Here is a 22,900-nt window from a genome sequence, read left to right on the forward strand (position 1 = left end):
GGGAGGATTTTACAACTACTAATGCTTGACTTGTTTTGTTTTTGGACCTGCTGCTGTTATCCAATTAGTGCCTTCTGTATTTTATCTCTGTGTTTTCACTTTTTTCGTGTGATTGGCCCTCTGGGATCACCTATGGGTCTCTATGCTGAATATCGTATTTTTCGCTCGATAAGAAGCACTTTTTTCCCCCCCAAAAGTGGGTGAAAATAAGGGTGTGTCTTATGGAGCGAATACTACAACCTCCCCCCCCCCCAGTACCTGGAGGTCAGCGATGTTCTGCTTGCCTGTGTGAAAGCAGTGCATTGTGAAGAGCTCAGAGAGTGTGGGTCATCGGAGGATGCTGCTTATGGGGACGCCCAGTATACCAGCGAGGGCGCAGTTCTTGTGTTGCCACTGCCAGCCTCTCTCTCTGCTCAGGGTTGTAGCTAAAAAGAGCAGCCGGTGCCTGCGGCTGATGGAACCAGAGATGAGTGTAAAGGAGGCCAACAGCCACTGCAACACATAGCCGGTGGATCAGCCTTGTTGGAGGCGACTGACTGTTGGGCCTTGGGACAGCGGTTATTTCAGCGCGGATCCCTTTCACACCATCAGGAGTCCTGGGCGGGACATTCAGGCACCAGCGCGGGACCAGACAGACACGCGAGTAGCTTGTGCTTGCCTTGTTCGCCTCTCTGCCTCTCGCTGCCATAAGAATTAGCGCTGCTGGGTCAGACCAGTGGTCCATCGCGCCCAGAACTCCGTTCACGTGGCGGCCCCAAGGTCAAAGACATGTGCCCTAACCGAGACTCAGCAGGAACTTGTCCAACCTTTTCTTGAATCCCGGAGCGTGTTTTCCCTTATAACAGATTCCGGAAGGGCATTCCAGCTCTCCACCACTCTCTGGGTGAAGAAGAACTTCCTTACGTTTGTTTTAACTTCAGAGAGTGCCCTCTCGTTCTCTCTACCTTGGAGAGGGTGAACAACCTGTATTTATCTACTAATTCTATTCCCTTCATTATCTTGAATGTTTCAATCATGTCTCCTCTCAGTCTCCTCTTTTCAAGGGAGAACAGGCCCAGCTTCCCTAATCTCTCACTGTACGGCAACTCCTCCAACCCCGTAACCATTTTAGTTACTCTTCTCTGGACCCTTTCGAGTAGTACCGTGTCCTTCTTCATGTACGGCGACCAGTGCTGGACGCAGTATTCCAGGTGAGGGCTTACCATAACCCAGTACATCAGCATGATAACTTTCTCTGATCTGTTCGTGATCTCCTTCTTAATCATTCCTAGCATTCTGTTTGCCCTTTTCGCTGCCGCTGCATATTGCGCAGACGGCTTCATTGACTTGTCGACCAGTACTCCCAAGTCTCTTTCCTGGAGGGTCTGTCCAAGAACCGCCCCGGGCATCTTGTATTCGTTTATGGGATTTTTGAAACCAACATACATTACCTTACACTTATCCACGCTAAACCTCATTTACCATGTCGCTGCCCATTTCTCGAGTGTGGTTATGTCGCGTTGCAGGTCTTCACAATCCCCCTGCGTCTTCACTACTCTGAATAACTTCATATTGTCTGCAAATTTAATCACCTCACTCGTCGTACCCATTTCCAGATCGTTTATGAATATGTTGAAGAGCACAGGTCCAAGTACCAAGCCCTGCAGCACCCCACTGGTGACATTTACCCTTACTCTCTTTTTCCTATCCGCTAGCCAGTTTTTATTCCACGTGAGTATTTCAACCTCTATTCCATGGCTCTCAATTTTTCGAAGTAGTCTTTCATAAAGAACCTTGTCGAATGCCTTCTGAAAATCCAGATATATAATGTCGACCGGGTCACTCTTGTCTATCTGCCTGTTTACCCTGTCAAAGAAGTGCAGCAAGTTCATCAAGCAAGATCGTCCTTTGCTGAACCCGTGCTGACTGGTCCTCATAAGATTGTGTCCATCTAGGTGATCAATGATGCTATCCTTTATCAGTGCCTCTACCATCTTTCCCGGTACTGAAGTCAGACTCACCATTCTGTACTTTCCCGGATCTCCCCTCGAACCTTTTTTGAAGATCGGCGTAACATTCGCCACCTTCCAGTCTTCTGGAATCCTTCCCAATCTGATCGACAGATTGGCTATTAGTTGAAGCAGTTCAGCTATAGTCCCTTTCAGTTCCTTGATGACCCTCGGATGGATGCCATACGGTCCCGGGGATTTGTCGCTCTTAAGCCTATCAATCTGCCAGTTTCCCGTCTTTGCCTCCAGCGTATAGGCTGTCAGGTTCCGGTATGTTGTGTATGTCCTTTTTGGTAAATACAGACACAAAAAAATGTGTTCAGTTTATCGGCGATGGCTTTGTCCTCCTTTAGCACTCCCTTTATTCCATTATCATCCAATGGTCCCATGACCGTCCAGTCACGATTAAAACCAGGTACAGGGGGAGGGTGCTCTGCCATGATTAAAACCAGGTACGTGGGGGTGCCCTGCTGCAATTAAAACTAGGTATGGGGGAGGGGGGTGCTCTGCCACGATTAAAACCAGGTATGGGCCAAAATGAATAATGCTTGGGCCCATTCAACTATTTTCTCTCTATCGCCCAAACCAAAAGAGTAGAATGGGCCCATGCATTATTCATGTTGGCCTTCAACAGTCATTATTCTTTGTTGGAGCAAGAATGAGTGATTAAATGTTAAGTTTTCTTTGCCTTTGTGTTAGCTTTGTAAAATGCTTATTGTTTTAATTGCAAGAATTGGAATATTTTTCAGGACTATATGTTAACTTGCTCTAAACTATAAATGGGATGGGGACAGATGGAATTAGCATTGAAATCAGACAAATTTTTTATTCATTTTGAAGGTGAAAGGGAAGGAGTGCCAAATGATTTTAAAATATTGATCCTGTTAGCAGGGGCATCTGATGGTTTTGGGTTTTTTTTTTGTAAAATGTGGTGATCTAATGGAGTACTTGAGCGCAAAATGTTGCCATTCTCACCATGAAAAGGATGGTTTGCTGCATTAGATTGGTTGTGGGTGTTTTTTTTTAAATATATTTTTTAAGGTTTTAACATTTTCTCTATTGCGGTGTTTTTCATTTTTAAATTATTTGTATTCTGAAAATACTGTTAACAGTATGGGGCAACCATTTTTAATTAAAAATAACAAAAAAAAAACCAGGTACCGAGGGGGCCTGCTACAATTAAAACCAGGTACAGGGGGGCCCTGCCTGCCTTGTGCCCTGTCCCTATCTACCTGCCAGCCACTAGACCTGCCTGCCTGCCCTATCCCTTTCTGCCTGCCCACCCTGTGCCCTGGCCTGGCCTACCACTAGACTACCAGAGGGGGGGGGGGGGGGCAGGGTACAAAGCCTGGCAGGGAGGGGGGACAGGGTGCAGAGCTTGTCAAGAAGTGTGAGGTTGGGTGCAGAGCCTGGCAGGGAGAATTTGGTTCAGAATGTTTTTTTTCTTGTTTTCCTTCTCTAAATCTAGGATGCGTCTTATGATCAGGTGCGTCTTATGGCACAAAAAATACGGTAACTGGGGGTAGACATTTACCTGGTCCACCTTGTCTCTCTTCCACATTGCCCTTACATTGTCTTGCCTTCCCGGTGACTGGGTGTTTGGTTATCTGAGTGTTTGATTTTCCTGTATACACCATGGCTGATGGTTGTGTGTGGATTTGAGTGGTTTGAGTGCTGGATGACGGGTGCATGCAAGTGTGAAATCGTTTGGGGATTCTTCAGGGTGTTCATATAAAAGAGACAGGGGTAGCCAACCAAATGATTTTGTGCCTGCTAACTGACTGGGTTAGCTACTATTCCTTTTACTGAGGGCGGCAACACCCAACTGAGCATTACGTTGTCTAAGGCACTGTTGTGGCTGTATATACTGCTGTTATGTTTTTGATCTGTATTCCTATGTTCAGCAATCATTTGTAAATTTGGTTTTCTTGTGTCTAAATAAATATGATATTACATATTAAAAAAAATTCTTTCTGTGCATATTTGGTTTCTTGAGTCTTTCTTGTGATCTGCCTTAATAGCTTTTCCTGTCTCTGGTCCTTTAAGAATATAATAATAGCCTTACTGGGTCAGATCAATGGTCCATCAAGCCCAGTAGCCCGTTCTCACGGTGGCCAATCCAGGTCACCAGTTCCTGGCCAAAACCCAAGGTGTAGCAATATTCCATGCTACCGATACAGGGCAAGCAGTGGCTTCCCCCGTGTCTTTCTCAATAACAGACTATGGACTTTTCCTCCAGGAACTTGTCCAAACCTTTCTTAAAACCAGCTACGCTATCTGCTCTTACCACATCCTCCAATTGGTTTTAAAAGTATTTCCCTGTAACTTCATCGAGTGTCCCCTAGTCTTTGTAATTTTTAACAGAATGAAAAATCGATTCACTTGTACCCATTCTACTCCACTCAGGATTTTGTAGACTTCAATCATATCTCCCCTCAGCCGTCTCTTTTCCAAGCTGAAGAGCCCTAAATGGTTTTAGTCTTTCCTCATACGAGAGGAGTTCCATTCCATTTACCATCTTGGTTGCTCTTCTCTGAACCTTTTCTAGCACCATTATATCTTTCTTGAGATAAGGAAACCAGAACTGAATGCAATACTTCAGATGAGGTCGCACCATGGAGTGATACAGGGGCATTATAACATTCTTAGTCTTGTTAACCATCCCTTTTTTAATAATTCCTAGCATCCTATTTGCTTTTTTGGCTGCCGCCGCCGTCACACATTGGGCGGAAGATTACAACCAGCCACATTGGGCGGAAGATTACAGCCAGCAGCTAGTAAAATAACTGAGCAGTTGCTATCAGGGGTGAAACAGGCAGAGGCCTACATATAACCTATCTTTTTGTTGTATTTATTTATTTATTCAGCATTTGATGTACTACTATTTGAAAAAAAAAACCACACAAAAAAAACCACCCACAGATGGGGCAGGGTGTCTTCTTTTTTTACTTCAAAATATGGTAACCCTAGCTAAGACATTTCCCTATAAAATTCACCAAACCAAAATATTTCCAGTTCTAGTGTAGCTTCACTAACAGCAACAAATCCTCCAGTATTGGGCATCGATATTAAGACGTAATGCAACTCTACAAAAAGTCACTTAGGCCCAAATTCTGTAACCAGTGCCCAATGTTAGGCACCTATTTTAGAGGTACCCAACTAGATAGGCGCCTATCTAAATTGAATAACAAGCTCAATTAAGCTATTTAATCAGCAATAATTGAAACTTAGGCACCTATCAAGAAAGAATGATTCTGTAACAAGGCGCCTCTATACATTTAGGCGGCCTTCAAAAAAATAGGTGCTATGAATGTTAGGCGTGGGCAAGGCTACATGGTTAGGCGCCTTGTTACAGAATTGCTGCTCTTAAGCGTGCTTAAGTGCTCGCATGGCCACCTAACTTTTAGTTGTGCCTAAAGCTGGCCTATTTATTGGGCGTCTCCAAAATAAGTGCCACTCAGCATGTGGCAGGGAAAGTGAGCAATCTTCAGACACACAGGGATTGTCAGCAAGTCAGCCCTGCCACTGTTCAAAGAACAAGAAGAACAGATCTAGCAGACAGGGATAATCCTGGAACTAGGGTTTATTTGCCCTTAAACAGATATACTGAGAAGCAGCTAGCAGACAGGTTTTACACCCACTTCTAAGCTTACTACCTGCAGAAGGGGTGGGGTAAAACTAACGTGACCATTAATTTTTTTCATCAAAACGGGACATTTATTAATTTTCAGTCCTGCCCCCAATCCTGCCCTTGCCCCACCCACAATCCTGCCCTAGCCATGCCCCAGCCCCACCCCCAATTTCTTCCAATCATTTTTCATGTACACACAATATCTTATTAATTCATAATGGTAAACATAAAATAAAAAAACCACAAAGCACACAGTAGGCAGAGAAAATGTTAATTATCATTTACGAGTTTTGGGAGTTTTTCAAAGATGACTTTAAAATATGCAATGTCACTTCAGTAACTATAGAAAATAGACAAATATAGTACAAAATATAGACAGCAGATATAAATTCTCAAAACGGACACATTTTGATCACTAAATTGAAAATAAAATTCTGGTTGCACTTTCTTCTGACTGTGCATCCAATCTTTCTTTATTTCTTTCCTTCTTTCTTTCTTCCCTCTGTTACCCTCCCCAGATCCAGTGTCAGTTCTCCTTTGTATCTTTGTTCTAGGTCTCTATTACTCTCCCTCCTCTGTTATGATCTTGCATCCATCTCCATTCTTCCTCAGGGTCTCTCCCCCTCTGTCTGAACCTCCCATAGTCCTGCATCTGCCTCCTGTCTTTCCCCTTTGGTCCAGGCCTTTCACTCTCTAGCCTTTCTAATCTGCTTACAACCCTCTCTTTCTCTGCCTCTTTCTTTCCTTCCTTCCTCACTCCCTCCTTCCTACGTCCCACTCACTACCTTCCAGCCTTTGTCCCACCCCCTCCCCCAAAGCTAGCTTACCCCCCTCCCTCCCGCGCTGAAGCCAGCCAGCCTGCCTGTCTGCCTCCCTCCCTCCAAAGCCTGGCCTACCACCGATTCTTCTGCTCCCCCTACCTGGTCCGTCGCCACCCACTACTGCTTCCCGCCTGCCACCGCCGCAACAACCGCAAGAAAGGAAGGTCCAGGTGCCGGCCCAGAAGCCTTCTCCCCGACGTTAATTCTGACATTGGAGAGGAAGTTCTGGACCAGAACAGGCCAAAGAGGCACAAAAATATAGGATTTGGGTGATCCAACAGATTTATTTTTAAAAAGTCTCGATATAATGTGTTGAGAAGACTCAAGTCTCAATTTAATAGGTTGAGAGGACTCTCAAGTCAACATACTGAGAGGTCAACATGGTTGTGTTTTAACAATAATGCCTGCATCAGGAGTCTTTCAACCTTTCTAATGAAGACAGAGTTAGAAAGAAAACTGGTCTACATGAATTTGAAGATAATGAACTTGAGTGAACAATGCTCAAACAACTGCTCACCATATTAGCTATCAGGACAAATAGTGTTTCTGGACTTTACTTAACACAATAAATTAAGATAAGCCCTATCAATATGTTGTATCAAGCCTTTTGAAATGCTTTTTGTGCCTCAATGTTTGTCCTATGCTGTTGCATACCCATGAGGCTTGTACCTCCTTTTTTTCCTTCACTGTTTCAAGAGTCTCCATCCTCCTATCCTGAGAATTTTTAAGCACTGCACCACTTCTATTGAAATTATAGTCTTTTTGGTTACTGCAAGAATACTGCATCTAATTTAGGTAATTTGAACTTGTCCTTCACCTGACCTTCTACTGGATGCAACCTAACTATAGGCCAATGAATGGTGAGAGATGCATCTGGAACTTCCCATTAAGCTAAAATAATATCATCAATAGCTTGATGAACTGGGAAGGTATTAGAGGATTTCTTTATATCTACCAAGAGAGGATCTGCCTAGAGTGTACTGGTACTAGATTGCACCAAATTAATATTAAGGACAGTTAATACTGGGGAAATTTAGGTGGTTAATTCTTCTCTGTAGGTCTTCGCCTAAGGGAGTTATAATAATAATAATAATAATAATTTTATTTCTTATATACCGCAAAAGCCATAGTAGTTCGAGGTGGTTTACAACGAAGAAGGGCTGGACAATCAGCGAAAATGGTACAATGTTACAATCAGATAAAATTAGGTGGTAGAGAAAAAAATGGTACAACAGAGAGAAAAAAATGGTACAATTGAGAGAAAAAAATGGTACAAACAGAAAGAAAGATGGGTACAATTATGGCAATGAAATGGTACAGTGAAGAAGGTCAAGACAATCTGCGTAAAGGACATAGAGAGATAGAGGGCCAGGATGGGCATAGGGTCTTAGGGTATGAATCGGGTGAAAAGATTAGTTTTTAGTAGTTTCCTGAAGTTTAAGTAGGATGAAGAGCATGAGATGATGTGGGCCAACCAGTTATTGTGATGACCTATAAGGTAGTTAATTCTTCTATGTAGGACTTCTCTTAAGCGAGTAATATCCTCCTAAGAAAAATATTAATCTACTTCATCTGAAAACTGCTCAGGAGCACTACAGTCAGGATTTCCTGAAGCCCTGAGGTACCTTCATCAGGATCATAAGGGAGGCTTAATTTTAGGTGCTTAGAAGACAGCTTCCAGAAAATTCTGCATATATAATCCCAGACAGGGACTCAGCAGCCATACTCTTTGATACAAAAGACTATGTAAAACATAGTAAATTACAGCAGATAAAGACCTAAATGGTCCATTCAGTCTGCCCAACCATACCCTCTCTTTAAATTACTGATTTAATCTAAATTGTCCTTTTTCCTAGCTATTTCTGGGCCAGAAACCAAAAGCTCTGCCTGGTACTGTGCTTAGGTTCCATCTATTGACGTCTCTCTCTGTCAAAGCTCACTCCAGCCCATCTAAACCATCCTGGTCGTCGAAGCCCTCTCCAGCTCATCCTCAACCAGTACTGGCCTTAGTTCTTCAATATATAACATTATTTTCTGATTAGAGATCCTCTGTGTTCATCCTAAGCTTTTTTGAACTCTATTACCGTTTTCCTCTCCAACACTTCTCTCGGGTGCGCATTCTAGGCATCAACCACCCTCTCTGTAAAGAAGAATTTCCTAACATTACTCTTGAGCCTTCCACCCCTCAACCTCAAATTCTGTCCTCTGGTTTTACCATTTTTTATTCTCTGGAAAATAATTTGTTCTATGTTAATACCTTTCAAGTATTTGAACATCTGAATCATATCTCCCCTGTCCCTCTTTTCCTCTAGGGTATACATATTCAGGGCTTCCAGTCTCTCCTCATATATCTTTTGGTGCAAACCTCCTACCATTTTTGTTGCCTTCTTCTGGACCGCTTCAAGTCTTCCTATGTCCTTTGCCAGATACGGTCTCCAAAACTGAACACAATATTCCAAATGGGGCCTCGCCAATGCCCTGTACAGGGGCATCAACACCACCTTTCTTCTACTGGTTACACCTCTCTCTATACAGCCTAGCATCCTTCTGGCAACAGCCTTTAGATCTTTGGACACTATCACCCCAAGGTCCCTCTCCCCATCCATGCATATCAGCCTTTCACCTCCCAGTACATAAGGCTTCTTCTGATTTCTAATCCCCAAATTCATTACTCTGCATGACAAACTCTGATGAGAAACCAACAGAAGAACTAAATTCCTCTATAGCTTTACCTGAGTCCCCAGGAGTGAGTGCTCCAGAAAGGAAATGAGCAGGCCTAGAATGGGATAAGTGCACCAGTTCCTGTTGAGGAAAAGAAGACGTTCCCACCAAAACATGCTCTGCTGAGTGCTGAGGCAATTTACCACCTGAGGCAAAATATGGTTCAAGCCCTTTTGCTGTACTTCCAGCAAGGTACTGCCCACTCCTGATATCTGACTTGTGGCACTGTGCAGCACTTATGATAACACAGTTTGAGAAACCTATCTTGGAGGGCTGCGGTTAGAGCTGACATTTTTTAGCAAAATGAGCAGGCACAAATAAAGGAGCAACAAACACCTTCTTTCAACAAACTTCAGATCTTTCCTTTCAGAGAAAACTCTCTTTCAGCTACTATACAAGCTATGCAGAACAGAAGAGCTTTTTTTTTTTTTTTTAAGGCTCTTGAGGTACCTAAGGATTAGGGAAAGGTACCATGGCACAACTGCTACTCCTTTCCTATAGTTCCCAACTAGAGAGAGGAAAAAGAAAAATGGAGGGAGGGACCTGAGGCACCCAGGTATTATACCTCTAAGCTGGCCAAATAAAAATTCCAGCTATACAACCAGCACTCTGACCCAATTCATCTGTTATAAAACTACAAAATTATAGATGAAAAACTGCCCTAAGAGATAATATCCTTCTAAACCAGAGGAGGCTATACAGGAAGTTCAATCACCTGCTGGAGACTGAGAAATACTGGCCAATGAGGGGGACTGCACAAAGTTCTAAATTAGTGATATAGCTCATTTCTTTTCTGCCTCCACCTGCTGGCAGAGGGCATAACCAAAAATCTGGTTATTCCTTGTTATCTGATGAGATAACAAGGAATGGGCCTTTAAGTAATATATTCATTGATTGAAGTATACTTTAAGCCTAATTCATTAAGCCCTTGTTTACAATATGAAAGTACTGTCATTTCCAAAAGGATTTCTACAGGTAAACAAGGACAAAATTAGTGTTCGCTGCAGCATTGGTACCTCTTGCAAGTTAAAAACCAAAACAAAACTGCAGTAGAATGTACAAGATGCAGGAATTTATTCAATAAAAATCATAAAACATGTAAAGCATACATAAAACAAATGTAATAAATATATCCAAAAACTGGTCCTAGTAGTCATGTGGACCAGACAAAGTGTTTCTCAGTGCAGCGCCTACACAGGAGAATGTTATGCCTGTTCCATTCGACTTTGGTTTTTCCAATCTGTTTTTTTTATATTCTACGTACCAATATCTGGGACCCCTGAGGAAGAAGTGTTTTTCGAAACATGGACCGTGTCAGGTCCGATTTACACGAATACTAAGACCAATTTTTGGATATATTTATTACATTTGTTTTATGTATGCTTTACATGTTTCTATGATTTTTATTGAATAAATTCCTGCACCTTGTACATTCTACTGCAGTTTTGTTTTGTTTTTTGCTTTGCATTTGTTCTGCAGTTTCTGTTGGTTCTTTTTGTCTTACGTCTTGCAAGTTATTCATCCTATAGACCTTGTACCTGCAGCACTAGTAATTGTGGGAATTCCAAAGGTTTTTTTTTTTTCAATAGAAATCTGGATTACAGGTTCATAGGTACAAGGCTCCATGGGATCTGCAAGTTGTATGCTGGGGAAAGGGCTGAAAATAGCCCTCTGTAAATTTATGGTACCCCCCACCCCATCATCAATTAGGCCTTTTATGTTATTGCAGGTCAGTGTGTGTGTGTGTGTAATTCTATAATGTAGACGCTAATACTTATGCTCCAATTGCACTCATAAATAGAATATCTGCATGCACTTGTGTTTGTGCCCATACATGCATAAATGCTAAAATAAGTGCATATCTGACAGGTCGTTGAACACATGGGTGGAGTCTGGGTGGGACTTCTATATACACACATAGCTTAAAGAAAAATATGGGGTCCTTTTATCAAGCCACGCTAGCGGGGTTCGCGCATCGGACATTTCATCACTCGCTAAACCCCACGGCCGGCTAAAAAACTAACGCTTGCTCGATGCAGGCATTAGCAGCTAGCATGGTATTATGCGCGTTAAACTCCTATCGCAGCTTGATAAAAGGACCCCTATATGTTATGCACATATCTCTAGCAGTTAGGCATGAGCACTTTCACCAGCCATACACCTAACTGCATCCACTTGCATATAGCCAGTGCTGGTATTTTGTAAAAAAAAAAGTATTTACCTACTTTCTTTATAGAATATGCTACTATCAAGTGCCCTCTAGGTACCTAAATATAGATATACTGTTATAGAATTCTCCCCCTACGACTCTAGTTTATGCTGTGCACATATTATTTAAATAATCCCTCTTTATTACCTGTGTATTCAGGAAAGCAGATAGTTAATGAAGATTTCTTAATTTTTTCCTCAAATATATCCTTCTTGTTGAGAAAGAGGATGATGGATGTGTCAGTGAACCATTTGTTGTTACAGATACTGTCAAACAGCTTCAGTGACTCATGCATACGGTTCTGCAACAGAAAGGAGAAAGGAGAGAGAAAACATCAAGAGAAGGATGGTTATAGATCTAATGTTTAAAGCAATCTAGAACATCTATAGTAAGTTAAAAAGTCAAATTGATGTACTAAGTCATATATGTACATATGTACATGCACATATATCTAGAGAATTCTAAGGGCATTTAGCTACATAAAGCTGTATATTTTAAGAAATAATTTACAGGATTTCAGCTTTAATATATCATGCATCATGCATGTACTGGAAAGTTACTTTTGCCCTTTGGTCAGGTCTATGAGTAGGAGATTGTTCATGCAGATTTTCTACAATTTTTTTGCTATTTTTGGGGAGGGGGGAAGGATGGGGGCATGGTTTTCTTGGGATACATTAACCAAGGACTGGTAAGATCCTTGAATTAATCCAGAGTTGGAAGCAGACAGTAAGGTGACTTTTGGTAATGACCTTGCCGTAACCTTTTTGGCTAATTTTGTTATTTTAGTAGGTTTATATGGGAGTTTTCATATGATTCTTTACCAAAACGTTGGCTCAACATAAGCATCTAGTGAAAAGATAGCAGAGAAAGGACCATAAGGTGAAACAGAGACTACAAATACTGTTGTATGAGTTAGCACAATGTTAGCTCATATGCACAGTCGAAAGGCAGTGTTTTGGTTATAGGGCATGCAATAAAACCAAAGCAAAAGGAACAGGTAAATAGAAGCTAATTTATTTGTTAGGAACTTCCAAACTCTGCCACAAGATTGAGTGGTAGAAATAGCTCACGGCAAAATCAACCATTAGTGTCATATACCTTTGCTGCTTTCAACTCTTAACTTTGTTTTCTTGGTTCAAGAAAAGCTTCATACCTGCCAAATTTGGTGTGTCTCTCAAAATCTGCTCATATTTTGGCCTTTGTTTGTTAGATAAGGTCAGACGACAGAGGAAGAAAAGTTGTGAAGTGCCCAGGCTTGGTGATGTTTGGAGCATGAGGCCAAAGCACGAACGCACGCCGGTTGCGTGACAGCCTCTCAATCGGGAACATGAGAGCAGAGAGCAGGCAAAATAAGGATGAAGCACACCCAAAGAATCATGGGTTATCAAAGCAAGTCAGGTTACAAGTTGGAATGTCTGGTGACATGTTGCTTATAGCGCAGCACAGCAGTTACTAACGTGTTATACAAACATAGAAAATAGGCATCTTGTATAAATGCTATTGTTTAGTATATATGTACTATATATTTAGGAGTGCAAGAACTGCATAACAAATTGTTTCCTTTGTTTTAATAAGACTCTTGTCATACAATTACATATGGAGAAATTCTATCTATGGCGCCAAATGTTAGGCGCTCCTCTGTGCAAATTTTTCAGTGTGGAAATAGCTTTGTAATATACAAAGCATTACAATGGGCAGAAATGGCAGTTCCATCAAAAACACTTATGCACAGATCTGCAAAGAGGAGAGGGTCATGGGCGGGTACAGTGTTATAGAATTTGGGGTGTCCCAGATTTATATCTGGTTTCAGTTGATGCAATTCTGGCATTACGTGTTATTCTATAATGCCTGTTATAGATTACTGTTCAACATACATTTTTTGCAGCACTGAATTTTGAACACCATTTATAGAATTTCTCCCGTAATGTATAATAAAAACTTAATTATTTTACATGAAACAATTGACTTTGTCCACTAATTTAACATAAAGAAGATCTCTTAAAATTGTTTGCAACAACACCAATTTACTGATTTAGTTTTACACTTAATTCTTTGAAAGAAGTGAGAAATTTACTTTATCTGATTTATAGCCTCCTCTCACCAAAGACTACAAGGCAGATAATAATAACAAAATATAAAAACTTTACTATATAAAATAGAAAGATTACATGCAGAGATTCTGGGGCCTCTTCTAGTGCATATCTAGTGCAAAGTGCCATTATCTTTTTGGGTGCCATTAATAGCAAAAGATTTACAGTGTAGCGAATTATTCACATTCATAAAGTGATTTTGTGTTTAATTCTAAATGATGCAATTATTTATCAATCCAAATGGTTATCAGTCTAAGGATCACAATTGATATAAACTGAAATATTTTTCTACTATTTTCTTATTCTGATGTTCCTCAAGTAATCCATATTTTGAACATCACATATGACATAACATTTTAGATGCCCGGTTATGCTATACATTCCTTTATTTGTAGAAATAATCAAGTTTTTAAATATGGACATTTACAAATAAATTCTAGAAACATTAACCACCCTTTTTATAAAGTCATGTTAGGCTTTTTTATCGCCAGCCACAGTGGTATCTAACACACACAGAATTCCTATGAGCATCAGAGCCAATACAGCCGATAAAAAAGTCTAACATGGCTTCATAAAAGGGGGCGCTTAAATGGCATATATCAGGCATGTCCAACAGGTAGATCGCGATCTATATGTAGATTGCGGAGGGGTCAGAGGTAGATCGCCAGCTCCACTTGGCTCCAATTCTCCAGCAGCTTGCTCCATCGCTAGGAAAGAGCTCGTGCAGGCAGGTCATCTGCTGAGGGCTTGCCGCCGCTGCTGATCCTTTGCCTGCCTTTTTTCCCTGCCTGTGGGAATCTTACCTGTGGGTGTATTGGGGGCGCTTGTTGTTTTTGTGCCAATAGTTTGTGGGTAACCCAGGGGGCCACCACCTACACCTCGCAACGATATGCCACAGGCCCGGCATCATATCTGGTTTCCTGCCTCTCAGAATCACCCATTCTTGCCCCTGCCCCAACACTCCTTAGAAGTGTGTTATATACCAGGTATCTATTTGCCCGGGCTTTACTTGAATACACTTACCATATTAGTTGTGTGGTGTTCTCGTCATTGGTTGCTTTCTAATTCACTTTCATTAAACATTTTCGGGCAGACACAACAAAGTGTCAAGAATTTGGTAATTTTGGTGGGCTCTTCCAATTTTGTTCTAACTTGCCTAAGCCTTGCCTTCAAATTGGTTCAAACCACTATGACTTTTGCTTGCCTCTGCAATTTTATTTCGCGTTGATTCTACATTGTGTGCAGAATTTATTAAATTGCGTATGGTGGTATTTGAACTTGTTTGGCGGTATTTGATTTTATCTGGTTTGCTTGGCAGCTGTTTGAGTTTTTTTGATGATTGTTTGGTGCTACTTGATTATTGGTGCCAGTTCTTGTATTGCACATCATCTAGAGGTCTTCAGTTCCTGTTGATCTTTAATACTTTGGGACAGTGACAGTTTTGGACTAGATTCAGTCAGTGTTTATACTAACTTAGCAGATTTGGCCTTATTACATCCAGCCACCCCAGTATAACGAAGATGAGTGTTTCAAAGAAGAGCAAAACCTACCACTTTCATGATGAATGGGAAATAATAATAACTTTTATTCTTATATACCGCCCTACCATAAGTTCTAAGCGGTTTACATCCAAGAAGACTGTACATTCAGTGAAACATACACAAACATTTCAAAAGAGGATACATCCAATCTCATTTTATCCATTTATCAAATAAGTAGGTTTTTAACAACTTTCTAAAAGAATAATAGGATTGGGCTTGTGATACAAGGGTACTTAACCAGGAGTTCATTTTCCCATCTTAAAAAGAAAAAGTTTTCTTCAAAAATCTCTTAAATCGCCGGTCCACAAGTTTGAGACCACTGCTCTAAAGTAAGATGTTGATCTAATGTTACACCTAAGATTTTAATAGAGCTGATTATTGTATAATTCTGGCTGTTCATTTGAAGTGTTCTTATCAAAAAATATGAGATAGATGTTATAAAGAGTTGGCGATAAAGGAGACCCTTGTGGAACTCTACAAGGATTATTCCATGAAGATGAGTATTTACCGGCACAATAAATTTGGTAGGATCTGTTTTGTAAAAATCCCTTAAACCAATTCCAAACTTTCCCAGTAACACCAATTGAATCTAAGCAGCCCAACAGAATTTCATGATCTACCAGATTGAAGGCACTGTTTAAGTCTAATTGGAGAATCAGTGCACTTGTTCCCAAGCTAATCCATATAGACGGTTAATCAATGATGCTAAGATAGTTAATCAATGATGCTAAGATGATTTCAGTACTAAGGCCCAAACGAAATCTTGATTGATGGTCATGAAGCATATCAAATTTGTCTAGGTATTTAGCCAGACCTTCATTGACCAGTCCTTCCATTATTTTAGTAAATAATGTTATACTGGCAATGGGTCTATATACTATAATTGGATTCAATGGCAATAGAATCTTTAGAGTTTTTTTTATGATAGGAGGAACTGCTATCTGACCCATTTCCTTCGGAAACAAACCCTCAGTGAGTAGGAGCATAATCCATCTTTAAAGGCAAAAGATGCATTTCTTAATAAATTTGGTGGACAATTATCCAAGCGACAGTTAGATTTGGCATATTTAGTAAATAACTTATAAAATAAATGCCAATCTGGAGAATTAAATTGTTTCCAACTTATATCAGTTCTTGCACCATCTTCTATTTGGAACTTGGACGATATTAAATCATCATTAGTAAGTGGGCAGAAATTAGCTCGCATATGTCTAATTTTGCATTTAAAAAATTTAGCTAGGGCCAGGATTCTGCAAAGTGTGTCCGATTTTAAACAGCTGTAGGCATCCTACAGCTGTCTAATCAGCCAATCGGGACGCACATTTTTAAAAAAAATGTTCCCCAGGCAGGCCGTTTATATTGAAGGCACCTCCAGGAGCCTAGGGAGGCCCGCAAGACTGCCTAAGTTTGCCTAAGGCTAGGCGGTAGCCGTAGGCAAACCTAAGCGGCCCTATGCATCTCCCTAGTAGAGCGGGAGACGCTTACAATGCTGGCCTACATTGTAAGTAGACGCGGCCGCTATACTTATCATGGCAAGGGATCTCCCTGCCGTGATAAGTAAGCGGCCACAGCTGCCTGTCCCACCCCCCAACAATCACCGGCAGAAGGGTGCCCAACCCCTCCTGACGGAGAATGCCCCCCATAATAACACCCTCCCTGTGGGCCCCCCCGCAGACCCTGCCCCCACTAACCTTTATTCGTTGGCCGGCCGGGTCTTGCTACTGTCCGTCTGTCAGGCCCACCTTGTCGAAATGATGCGGGCCCGCCCCTTTCCTGCCCATCCCCGCTAAGTCTAAGGCCTGATTGTTCCCAGGCTCTAGGAGCCTGGGCCAATCATGCCTTAGGCTTATCGGATCCACCCATCACCGCCCTAAGGCCTGATTGGATCAAGGTGATAGCGCAGGGGGGGGGTCTGGAGGGCAATCGTGCAGGTGGACATCCTCTGGCAGGAGGGGTTGGGCACCTTCCTGCTGGCGATCGTCGAGGGGAGGAGACAGGCGGCTGCGGCCACTATACCTATTGTGGCAGGGAGATTCCTTGCCGCGATAAGTGTTGCGGCCGTGTCTACTCTAACCCGATTCTGTAACCAGCGTCTGTAACATGGACGTCGGTTAAAGAATCGGGTTTAGTGTAGGCCTGATTCTGTATAGGACGCCCCTCCCCGGCGTCCTATATAGAATCCAGGCCTCTGTGCTCACACACTTCTCAAGATTCCATTTCAGTCTATTGACCAATTTAAACGGTTCTCTGCTGTTGGTATTTGTCGCTCCAATTTTTTGGGTGTAGTATTTACTTTATTTATCTATAATTAAAATTTTGTATTCTTTCAATTTACTTCACCAATTAACCTTATCTTCCTTTTTTCCCGATTTAAGCCAAATTTTTCCATACTCCGTAATACCCTTTGCATTCTAATAATTCGATATCACGATTTGACGATCTTTCTTTCTTTGTATATGTTTTTAATGGTGTCGTGGAGGGGCATAATAAAAAAAAACGTCTAAGTCCCTTTTTGGCCTAAGGCCTTAAACGTTGAAAGCAGAAGCAGGGAAATTGTCCATAACCAAAACAAACGTCCTTGTTTTGATTATGGCCTGCCTCTACCTTCAGCTGTTTAAACGCCCAGCCAACCACTACGTCTACAAGTACACCCCCACGACGTCTACACTTATACCCCATAATGAACCAAAAAAACGCATAAGCCCAAAACGTCCAACACAAGGGCTTTTAGGCAAAGGAGGAGCCAATCCTTTGCCTAAAAGCTGGATTCTGTAACCGGTGTCTGTCAAAAACAACACCGGTTACAGAATCCACCCCAACTCCCCTCCCCCCCCCACAACATCGGGGCAGGAGGGAACCCAAGCCCCCCTGCCCCAGGCACCCGTGGCACCCCCCGACGACATCGGGGCAAGAGGAAGCCCAAGCCCTCTTGCTCTGTGGCAGCCGCAGCACCCCCAACGATATCAGGGCAAGAGGGAGCCCAAGCCCTCTTGCCCCACAGCAGCCGCGGCACCCCCGACGATATCGGGGCAAGAGGGAGCCCAAGCCTTCTTTCCCCAGCGATCGTGCCCCCCCGCCAAGTACGATCGGGCCAGGAGGGAGCCAAAACTCTCCTGGTCCCGGCGACCCCCCCTGAGTACAATTGGGCCAAGAGGGAGCCCAAACCCTCCTGGCCCCGGTGACACTCTACCCCTCCAACACAACCCCTCTCCCCCCAACAACCGCCCCCCCCGAACCCCTGATCGCCCCCCCCGCCAACCCGTGACCCCCCCGGCCAACCCCACGACCCCCCACCCCCACCCTCCATTCCCCGTACCTTTCAACTTTGGCCAGACGGACGGGTGCCAAGCCCGCCCGTACGGCAGGCCAGACGGCTCCAGAATGGGGCCGGATTGGCCCAGGCGGCTGAAACCCAGCCCACAGGTGGGGCCTGAGGCGCCTGGGCCAATCAGAATAGATATAAGTCAAAAAGGTGTAAGTGCCGACTAGGCAACCTGCCTAAGGTTTTGGTTATACCTGCTGCACGCCTAGGTGTAGGTCAGCCCATCTCCCGCCAACCGCCCGCCCTTTCCCCTCCTCTAAACACGCCTCTTTTCTCTCTGTGCGTTTAGAGACAGGGGAAAGGCCTAAGCTGGTTTTAGATATGTCTAAACACCAGCTTTGGTTATGGGGTACTTGGACGATCAGGCTTTTTGATTGTCCAAGTAGCCATTTAGGACACTTTTTAGATTTTTTTTTTTTTATTATGAACCCCATAGTGTCTAAGATCTGTTTACTAAAGTTTTTCCAATCAACTAAAAACATTTTTTCGTCTAAAACGGACTATTTTTTAATTCATAATGTGACCAATTCTACATGGTTTACCATTCCTCTACTAACAATAGTGACTCTATCTTTTAGGGCTCCTTTTATGAAGCTGCGTCAGCAGCTTTAGCATGTGTGACTTTTAATTACGCGCTAACCCCCGCACTAGCCGAAAAACTACTACCTGCTCAAGAGGAGGCGGTAGCGTCCGGCAGTTTAGCGCGCGCTATTACGCGCATTAAACTGCTAATGCGGCTTCGTAAAAGGAGCCCTTAGTTTTTTCTTATTCCCTGGCATAATTACACTTTTCTGCCATCTTATATCCAGGCCACATAGACGGTGATCTGACCAAATAGAATCAGCCCATGTAGCTTACTGGAAATATATTCTAAGATTGCTCCTTTCAGTGGAGGAAAACGTGATTAAATCTAAGTGATGTCCTTTTTAGTGTGTTATTTCTGTGGCAGATTAAAAAAATCCTAATGTAGTTAAGAATGAAAATAGATCCTTAACTTCAATATTATCCTCTTGTTCTAAATGGATATTAATATCCCCTAACAAAAGACTATAAGGACCAACAGTTGTATTGGTAGAAGGAATTCATAAAAAATCTTCTTTAACTACATGCCATTTCTTAGGCGGGATATAGAATAATGTTGCAATTAGTAGATCCATTAATCCTTTCTGTGAGAGTCTGCAAGTAAGATTTTCAAGATCCGAAGTGGATCTTGAATCTAGTTTTTTAAAATCAAATTTATCTTTTAAAATAATTGCCAAACTACTTCCTCGCTTCCAACTTCTAGTCAATGGTATAATTTTAAAACCCTGAGGCAAACACTCATTTATAACTATATCATTATCTAAAATCAGCCATGTTTCCATTATGCAGACAAAATCCAGTTTTGTCTCTTCCAGCCAATATAGAACAAATATTCAAATATGAATCTTTCAAATAAGAATGTAAACTAGGGAGAAAAACGTCCGCTGCCTTTTCACAAATGGTTTTGGTTGATGGTGGGAAGAGGTCAAAACTGGAATCTGCCATGGACCTGAGTCTGCATAATCATGTAGGAACCGGTAAGATACAGGAAAAATTCCATTTTTTAAAGGGCAATTCTAAGAAACAAGGATGGTCTCGGTCTTAATTGAGACACTAGCCCAGCTTTTATATAATGTTTTATGTGATAAGTTTTACTCGTTTTTAGATAGAGAGATTCATTTTGCTCCAACTACTCTATAAGCTATCTGAATATTAAGCATTATGGCTGCTACTAATAGATCCCTGTTATTTGGAGTTCTTTACTTGATTTGTTTTAAAACAAGATAAAGCTTTCAATGCTAAATAAGTAATACTTAGCAATTAGTCAATCAACTCAGTCTCTTCACCAGTCGCTTTGCAAAGGAGTGTGCTAAGGTGCGCACCTTTGACATGCGCCTTAAGACAGCGCGCCAAATGGCAGTGTGCCATTGGGCACTAATGGATTTAAAGGTCCCAGCATTTCTCATGTGACCCAGCGAGGTGGAGCAAACTCACACGCCATGGAATAGCAGCAACAATGGCTCTAAACAGAGCCGGTAAAATAAGGTGAGAGTTCAGTGCAGAATAGTTTTTTCCACTGAAAAATTTAAAGGTCCCAGCATTTCTCATGTGATTCAGCGAGGTGGAGCAAGCTCACAAGCCAAGGAATAGCAGCAACAATGGCTCTAAACAGAACCGGTAAAATAAAGTGAGAGTTCATCATGGTGAAAGACAAGTATTGTTGTCTAATTTGTAACGCCCCAGTATCCTTGCCCAAAAAGGGTAATCTGGAATGTCATTATAAGGCTCTGCATAGCAATAAGTTTGATGCTGATTTTCCACCCAAAAGTGAAATTCACAAACTGAAGCTCAAAGAACTTAGATCAAAATTGGCTACTCAGCAACAGTTGATGGTGAAACCAAGGTCACATTCAGTCAATGCAACCATAGCATCCTTCAAGATCAGCAACCTGATTGCAAAGAAATTCAAACCTTTCACTGAAGGGGAATTTGTAAAAGATTGTTTTCTTGAATCAGCTGACAATGTTTTTGAAGGATTTAAAAATAAGAAAGAGATCATAGCTGCTATTCAAGATGTACAATTGTCAAGAAACACCGTCGTGCGGCTAATAGAAAAGATATGTGGAGACACAACTAAACAATTGTTGGAGGATGTTTCAAATTGTGTTGCTTTCTTACTCCAACTGGATGAATCTACAGACATAACAGACATAGCCCAGTTACCAGTCTTTATCTGGATGGTTTTTGAAGACTTCAGTGTTAAAGAAGAACTACTTGGAATGATTTCTTTAAAAGGGAGGACTACCGGTCAGGAAATATTCAGTTCTTTCCATTCTTTTGAATAGACTTTCCATTCCATTGCATAGACTTGTTTCCATCACTACTGATGGAGCAAGAGCAATGACAGGTGAGGTTAAGGGTTTCATAGCCCTCTCCAGCATGACGACTTCCCATATTTCCTTTCTTACCACTGCATCATTCACCAGCAAGTTTTGGCAAGCAAGAGACTCAATACATAGACTGTCATGGACATCACTTTCAAAATTGTAAATTCAGTTCATGGAAGATCACTTGAAAGACGGCTTTTCTATCTTACTCTTAATGAAGGGGCAACGGAAATCATTTTGCACACAGATGTAAAGTGGCTAAGTAGGCACAAATTTCTGCAAAAATTTCATGATTTGCTAATGAAATAAGATTTTTGAAGGAGAGTTGGAAGATGAGGAGTGGTTATGTAATCTGGAATTTCTCACCCGCAACCAACAAGAGCAAAGCGAACAAGAGGAAAGGATACACACAGCTAGGACATGATCGCCCACGGTAGACAGAAGATGAGCTGTCCAGTTTTCTGCACCGGCTGCAGTATGTATGACTACCTCCCCTCGGGGACTAGGGCATACGTTTGCGGCCGATGCATAGAGCTGGATAGCCTGAAACAGCAAGTTCGGCTGCTGGAGGGAACTGTGGCAGAGCTAGAAGAACTCCTCGCCAGGAAAGAAGAAAGTTGCTAGAGGAGAAGTTGCTAGAGGAGCCTAGCGCAAGCAAAGTGATTGAAGACTTGGAGAGATTCATCGAGGAAGCTCACCTGCAACACGTGATGGCCCCAGGGCTGGAGAGCAGTACCCATACAACAACTAAGGAAGAGGACCCAGGCGATATGGAAGGTTGCACCACTACTTTTGAAGAAGCGACTGAAATGGAGATTGAAAAAGATCACACACTTAGCAGTAATGAGAGCTAGTCTGGGGATGCACCACAAAAGAAAGAAGACAGGTCCTACACCATGGATACAGATTTGCGCCCCCCTAAGAACCACCGATTGAAGAAGTCTGGGATCATTGTTGGAGATTCCATTATACGCAATGTGGATAGCCATATCGCAAGAGGAAGGGATGATAGACTGGTCACATGCCTGCCTGGTGCAAGAGTAAAGGATGTAGCCAGCAGGATCACTAGGATCATAGACAGTGAAGGAGGAGAGGATACTGCTGTGATTATCCATGTGGGAACCAACGATGTGAGCGGACGGAAGTATGACAGAGAAGAAATGAAGGGTCGACTATGCTCACTCGGAAGAATACTGAAGGTCAGGGAGGTGAAAGTGGCCTTCTCCGAAATCCTCCCGGTACCGAGAGCGGATGGAAGGAGACAGGAGGAGCTGCGAGAAATCAACGCCTGGATGAGATGATGGTGCGATGAGGAAGGTTTTGAATTCATACGTAACTGAGCGTCATTCTGGGGAAAAAGCAGATACTATAGAAAAGACGGCCTGCACCTCACCAAGCAAGGAGCAAGAGTCTTGGCTGAAAACATGAAGAAGACCATTGAGAAGGTTTTAAACTAAGGAACAGGGGAGAGCCGACAGTCGACAACCAGTCGATGGCCCGGGCATCAGGTGATCCCCAAGAAGAACTTACAAACAATTGCTTGGATAAAGGGGAAGAGCAAAGAGAAAGTGCGCAAATAGAGACAATGAGGGCTGCAAAGACTAAAAAACCCAAGAAGACATCACAAAAGGAGCTTAAATGTATGTACACAAATGCCAGAAGCTTGAG

General features: G+C 42.3%; 1 protein-coding gene across 5 annotated transcripts in view; it reads right to left on the bottom strand.

Annotated features, from left to right (window-relative positions):
• GNAO1 (G protein subunit alpha o1) overlaps positions 1–22,900 on the bottom strand; it is a 1,237,229-nt gene that overhangs the window by 334,782 nt on the left and 879,547 nt on the right. For 4 of the 5 annotated variants that reach the window (XR_004539356.1, XM_033943712.1, XM_033943711.1 and 1 more), the window contains exon 7: positions 11,518–11,671. The exons of the other annotated variant lie outside the window; for it this stretch is intronic. Coding sequence is in view for 3 of the 4 variants with exons in the window: in XM_033943712.1 (XP_033799603.1) it covers positions 11,518–11,671 (154 nt within the window). In the remaining variant the exon portion in view is untranslated. The remainder of the gene's footprint in view (positions 1–11,517; positions 11,672–22,900) is intronic. 5 annotated transcript variants of the gene reach the window in all.

Source organism: Geotrypetes seraphini, chromosome 4, assembly GCF_902459505.1.
Source record: "Geotrypetes seraphini chromosome 4, aGeoSer1.1, whole genome shotgun sequence".
NCBI lineage: Eukaryota > Metazoa > Chordata > Amphibia > Gymnophiona > Dermophiidae > Geotrypetes > Geotrypetes seraphini.